The 6,359-nt window shown below is 47.0% G+C and overlaps 1 protein-coding gene across 1 annotated transcript; it reads left to right on the top strand.

Annotated features, from left to right (window-relative positions):
- Positions 1 to 3,350: 3,350 nt before the first annotated feature.
- Positions 3,351 to 6,124, top strand: LOC148870673 (putative receptor protein kinase ZmPK1). The gene has a single exon (XM_088972678.1). The coding sequence runs from the start codon at positions 3,429 to 3,431 to the stop codon at positions 5,886 to 5,888; it is 2,460 nt and encodes an 819-aa protein (XP_088828804.1). The 5' UTR covers positions 3,351 to 3,428; the 3' UTR covers positions 5,889 to 6,124.
- Positions 6,125 to 6,359: the final 235 nt, after the last annotated feature.

Below are 6,359 nucleotides of genomic sequence, written 5' to 3' on the forward strand. Positions count from 1 at the left end.
TCTCGAGCTCAAAGGAAAAGAAGAGGTAAGCTCAGGAGAAGTGAAAGCTACCCCTCTCCTCTCGGTTTCTTCCCCGTTATCCCTAGAACTCCTTGCTGTCCCCATGCCAAGGAACTTCAAACTCCCTCCACTGGACAAGTATGACAGATCATTCGATCCGAATGATCATGTGGACGCCTTCCAGTCCCAGATGCACCTGGCAAGAGCCAATGAGTCCTGCATGTGTGTGGCCTTTTCAACCACCTTCAAAGGGGTATCCCGCACCTGGTATTGAAACCTCGCTCTTGGTTTGATAAGAAGCTGGACGCAGTTCGTGCAAGTTTTCACCTCCCACTTTGTCACCAGCAAGAGGTGCCCGAGAACTTAGGAAAGCCTCCTTGGCATAGTTCAAAAGGAAGGGGAGTCCATTCGGAGCTACGTCAAACGGTTCAACGACGCTTGTCTGCAGATACCCGACCTGGATCCTGTAGTTTGCCTCACCGTAGCCAAGCGAGGTATCACCCACAAAGAGTTCAAGTGGCACGTAGTTGTCAACCAGCCCAAAACCGTGACCGAGTTCCTCAAGCTCGCGGATCTGTTCATAGGGACGGAGGAAGAAATCAGACAGAAGGGCGAGTAGGTCCTTGAGAAAAGAAAGAGGGAACCAGACCCCCCATCTCAGGGTGACAGCAGGAAGAAGGACCTAGCTCAGGGGGTGAGGCCGGTTCAGCCCTCCCGAACTCCGGCTATAGAAAGGGACTACACGCCCCTCAACACAAAGCGGGCCGAGATCCTCATGGTAATCAAGGATGCTCCGTACGTGAAGTGGCCACCTCGGCTGAAGGCCGACCCTAATGCTAGAAATAAAAATTTGTATTGTAACTTTCATAAAGATCACGGTCATAGCACCGAAAATTGTAAGAACCTCTACGATGAGATAGAAGAACTCATCGGTTGCGGATATCTGAGAAATTTTGTACAAAGTAATAATAATAGTAATAAAACAGGTCGGCAAGGGGAGCAGAGTATGGACGCTCCCGAGTCCAGTAGGCCAGAGGAACAGCCACAGAAGCAACCCCCCGAAGAGAGACCAGTTCGGGGGACCATCCATGTCATAGTTGGAGGATTGATTGTGGCGGGCTGCACCTCAGCTACAGCTCGTGCATCAGCTCGCGAGGCCGCCAGGGAAGAGCAGAACCCCCCGAAGCGGCCAAGGATGGAAGCCCCCATCCTCTTCACAGAAGATGACGCACGCGGGGTCCACTACCCCCATGATGACGCGCTCGTCATAAATGTGAAGATCAATGACTTCGAAGTTAGGCGTGTCCTCGTCGACTCAGGCAGCTCAGCGGACATTCTCTTCAAAGCAGCCTTCGACCAACTTCAACTCCAGGAGAGCGACCTAAGGCCCGCGAACATCCCCCTAGTAGGCTTCAGCGGAGAGGAAGTCAGGCCCCTGGGAAGGATTACGATACCTATGGAAGTCGGCACTTGGCCTAGCATAGTGAGGCTCAACCACGATTTCTTGGTGGTCGCAACCCCCTCCTTGTATAACGCCATAGTAGGTCGTCCGATTACCCATGCCTTACGGGCTGTGGTGTCCACTTACTACTTGGCCATGAATTTCCCCACGGACATCGGGATCGGGATAGCGCGGGGTGACCAACTTGACTCTCGCCAATGCTACGTCACTGCCCTCAAAGGGAAAGCCAAGGTGGCCGATGACCTCGAGCTGGAGCGACCTATGGAGCAGAGCGAGGAGCGAGCTGCGCCCACAGAAGAGACAATCTCCATCCCAGCCTCAGCGGAGGATCCAGCCCGAACACTTCAGATCGGCGCTTCCATTGAGGAGCCTCTGCGATCTAAACTGGTACGCTTTCTACTTGAAAATTTAGATATTTTTGCATGGTCTGCGGCAGAAATGTCCGGCATAGACCCTAGCATCATAACTCATAGACTTAACACTGATCCTGTAGTTAGGCCCGTTAGACAGAAGAAACACAACTTAGCCCCAGAACGCTGGAGAGCGGTTGATGAAGAGGTCGGGAAGCTCCTTGCAGCCAATTTCATAAGAGAAGTCAACTACCCGAGCTGGGTGGCCAACCCCGTTCTGGTGAAAAAGGCTAACGGTAAATGACGTATGTGCGTCGATTATACCGACCTGAATCGAGCTTGCCCAAAGAACTGCTTCCCACTCCCCAGGATCGACCGACTGGTGGATGCGACCTCAGGGCATGAGTTGCTGAGTTTCCTAGACGCCTATTCGGGCTACAACCAGATCAGGATGGACCCAACGGATGAAGAAAAGACCGCCTTCATAACCGATCTTGGACTGTACTGCTACAAAGTCATGCCCTTTGGGCTAAAGAATGCCGGGGCAACCTTTCAAAGACTTGTAAATAAATTGTTTGAGCCATTAATTGGCCGAAAAATAGAATGTTATGTAGACAACATGGTCGTCAAAACCTAGTTTTTGCATGATTTAATACAAGACTTGAATTCAGTTTTCGAAATTCTGCGTAGATTTAACATGAAATTGAACCCGAATAAGTGTGCCTTTGGTGTCACCTCGGGTAAGTTCCCGGGGTATATCATTAACCGGCGCGGCATTGAAGCCAACCCGGATAAAATAGAGGCCATCCTACACATGAGACCACCCCAAAAGATGAAGGAGGTTCAGAAGCTTAATGGCGAATAGCCGCTCTAAGCTGCTTCATGTCCAAGTCGGCGGACCGCTGCCTACCCTTCTTTAAGGCAATTAAAAGCAAATGTTTCGAGTGGACCGAAGCATGTGGAGGTGGACCTATTCTGTGATAACAAGGCTGCCAAAGATATCTCTCATAATCCGGTCCAACATGATCGAACAAAGCATGTGGAGGTGGACCGTCATTTCATCAAACAAAATATTGAAGATAAAATCATTCGATTTCCTTTTGTCAAGTCTGAAGACCACCTGGCAGATATACTTACAAAAGTTGTATCCAATAAAAACTTCTACAACTAACTTGACAAGTTGGGCATCCAAGATTTATAAGCGCCAACGTGAGAGGGAGTATTGGCATGAGCTGTCAAACTAGAAGAATATCCCTTAATTCAAGGGACAATTCTTATCATATCTGTAGTTAGTCATCCCTTAATCCAAGGGATAATTCTTACCTTAGGGGTAGTTTGTGTATAACAAGGAAAGATATAATAGGGCTGTAGATATATATACACAAGCTGTAATAGGATTCCAGAAATATATACAGTGTCCATGGGGGCGACTTTTGTTTGACATAGTGATTGAGATTGTGACCCGTAACAACGACTCCATGCCTTTAATTGCCAATATATGCAGAAGAGGCCCATTATAGGGGACCGATCGATAGTTGCACCAGGCACCAGCTTAATTCGTCTCCTAAAACCGAAAACCGTGACAACTTCTGAACTTTTTTTCTGGAGGTTCAATCATGAGATTTCCTCCTGCCATCGTTTCAATTGTTTTCTTTCTGATCTTGTCATACTCTTCTCTTGCCTCTTCAGTAACGAAGAAAGATTTCATGTACAAAGGATCTTCTCTGTTAGTTGAAGATTATGGCTCGGACCTTCTCACCTCCCCAGACGAAACCTTTGCCTGTGGATTTTATCAAGTCGGCACAAACGCCTACAGTTTCTCAATCTGGTTCGCCAAGTCCTCAGAAAGGATGGTGGTGTGGACGGCCAACCGAGACCATCCAGTGAACGGCCGAGGCTCCAGAGTTTCACTCCATCGAGATGCCACCATGGTCCTTACCGACGTCGATGGTTCAATTATCTGGTCCACCAACACCACCGGCACCATGGTGGACAAAGCTGAGCTCTTGAACACGGGGAACCTGGTTTTGAAGGACCCATCTGGTAATATTCTTTGGCAAAGCTTTGACTCTCCTACTGATACCCTTCTCCCTTCACAGCCCCTCACCAGACACACCAAAATGGTCTCTGCAATGGCCATTGGAACTCATGCTTCGGGTTATTTTACTTTCTATTTCGACAACGACAACGTTTTGAGGTTAACGTATGATGGGCCTGAGATTTCTAGCCTATATTGGCCTAACCCTGATTTTGATGTATTCCAGAATGGTAGAACAAATTACAACAGTAGCAGAATTGCGCTACTTGACGACATGGGTGCTTTTCTATCAAGCGATAGAGCCAGCTTTTTTGCCTCTGATATGGGTTCTGGGATTAAAAGGCGATTAACGTTGGATTATGATGGTAATCTTAGACTCTACAGCTTGGATGAGTCAACCAGGTCATGGACGGTGACATGGGAAGCTCTCCCACGACCGTGCGATGTCCATGGGCTGTGTGGTAGGAACGGTGTCTGTACTTATACACCAAAACCCAAGTGTTCATGTCCGCCAGGTTATGAGATAGTTGACCCGTCTGATTGGAACAAAGGTTGCAGGCCCAAGTTTAACCGGACATGCGACCAAACCCAGCAATACAGATTCGTGGAGGTGCCACATACAGATTTCTGGGGATTTGATCTTGATTATAATCCATCGTCGTCGCTAGAACATTGCATGAAACTCTGCTTGGAGAACTGCTCCTGTGAGGCCTTTGTTTATAGGTTAACCGGAGAAGGAAGCTGTTATACAAAAAGTGCGCTTTTTAATGGGCATAGCGCTTCAGATTTCCCAGGCAGTGCATATTTGAAACTGCCGAGGAGTTTGAATCTAACATCAGCAAAGGCCGCAGCTCCCACTCTCATAACATCTGATCCCGATTGTGGATCTAACAGGGCTGATGCATTAATTCAGATGGAGGGTTTCTCCCGGATGTACAATACAAACAACAGAAGGACGAGATGGGCTTATTTCTACGATTTTGTTTATGCAATTGCTATTATTGAAGCTCTCTTCCTTGCGTCAGGTTGGTGGGGCCTTTACAGAAGAGGAGATGGAGTGTCAAAGTCGATGGAGGACGGATACCGCGCAATATCCAGTCAATTTAGGAAGTTCACTTATGCTGAGCTGAAGAAGGCAACCGAGGTGTTTAAGGAAGAGTTGGGGAGGGGAGGCTCCGGGACTGTTTACAAGGGAGTTTTGAAGGATGACAGAGTGGTAGCGGTCAAGAAACTGGGAGACGTGATTCAAGGAGAAGAAGAGTTCTGGGCTGAAGTGAGCATGCTTGGGAGAGTCAACCACATGAACCTAGTGAAAATGTGGGGGTTCTGTTCTGAAGGAACCCACAGGCTATTGGTGTATGAGTACGTGGAGAATGAGTCACTGAACAAGCACCTCTTTTCTAATGCCAGCGATAGAAATAGCAATAGCAATAGAGGAGCTCGTTTACTGAATTGGAAGGAGAGGTTTAGAATTGCTTTAGGGACAGCCAAGGGTTTGGCTTACCTTCACCATGAGTGTCTGGAGTGGGTTATTCACTGTGATGTGAAGCCTGAAAATATACTCTTGGATAACAATTTTGAACCTAAAATAGCTGACTTTGGACTGGCAAAGTTGTCTCAAAGGGGTGGATCTGGTTTCCAGTTCTCTAGAATCCGAGGAACAAAGGGGTACATGGCTCCAGAATGGTTTCTAAACGTTCCCATCACTGCAAAAGTTGATGTTTATGGTTATGGAGTTGTACTTCTAGAAATTGTAAAGGGCAGTCGACTTTCAGACTGGGTGATGGTGGATGGGGAGGAGGAGGCTGAGCTGATGAGATTCGTTTGGGTGGCGAGGAATAAGATTGATGAGTGCGATGACGATGACGACTCATGGGTTGAGAATATGGTGGATCCAGAATTGAAAGGGCAGTTCAACAAGCAACAAGCAGCGAAAATGATTGAAATAGGTATCTCTTGCGTGGAGGAGGATAGAAGCAAAAGGCCAACCATGGATGAGGTGGTCCAAGCTCTATTACAATGTCAATGTGAAGACTGAAGACGCTCCATTAATAATCACATCCGATTATTAATCAAATGCAATTTCCAACATCCAAATTTAAGATATATAATTGGATTCCGAATCTTATAAGGCAACGGACTTCCGGAACGCGTTAGCAGCCTTAACTCATCCCCCCCTTTGCAGTTTTTATTATGTGCGCTGTGCGCACTTTTTGACTCTATTTATTATTCCAATTGCTGCTTTATCACAATTCTCATCAATATTCTCTCTTACACGTTTTGCTTTCATTTAACAATTCTTGTTCAGAATTCTATTAAACTTAGACAAGAGATGCAAGTTGGACTAGATTAGATATATCGGGTTGAAGCTAGACTTGAAGTCAACCCTAACCCAACTTGAGTTGTGGGATCCTGTCATTAATTCATTAACTCTAATCCTAACCCAGGGTTGTAGAATTGAAGTCAACCCTATCCCAACCTAAACTCTTAAATCCTATCATTAACGCTA

This window comes from Nelumbo lutea, chromosome 2, assembly GCF_056320005.1.
Source record: "Nelumbo lutea isolate HS-2025 chromosome 2, American lotus-T2T, whole genome shotgun sequence".
Taxonomy (NCBI): Eukaryota; Viridiplantae; Streptophyta; class Magnoliopsida; order Proteales; family Nelumbonaceae; genus Nelumbo; species Nelumbo lutea.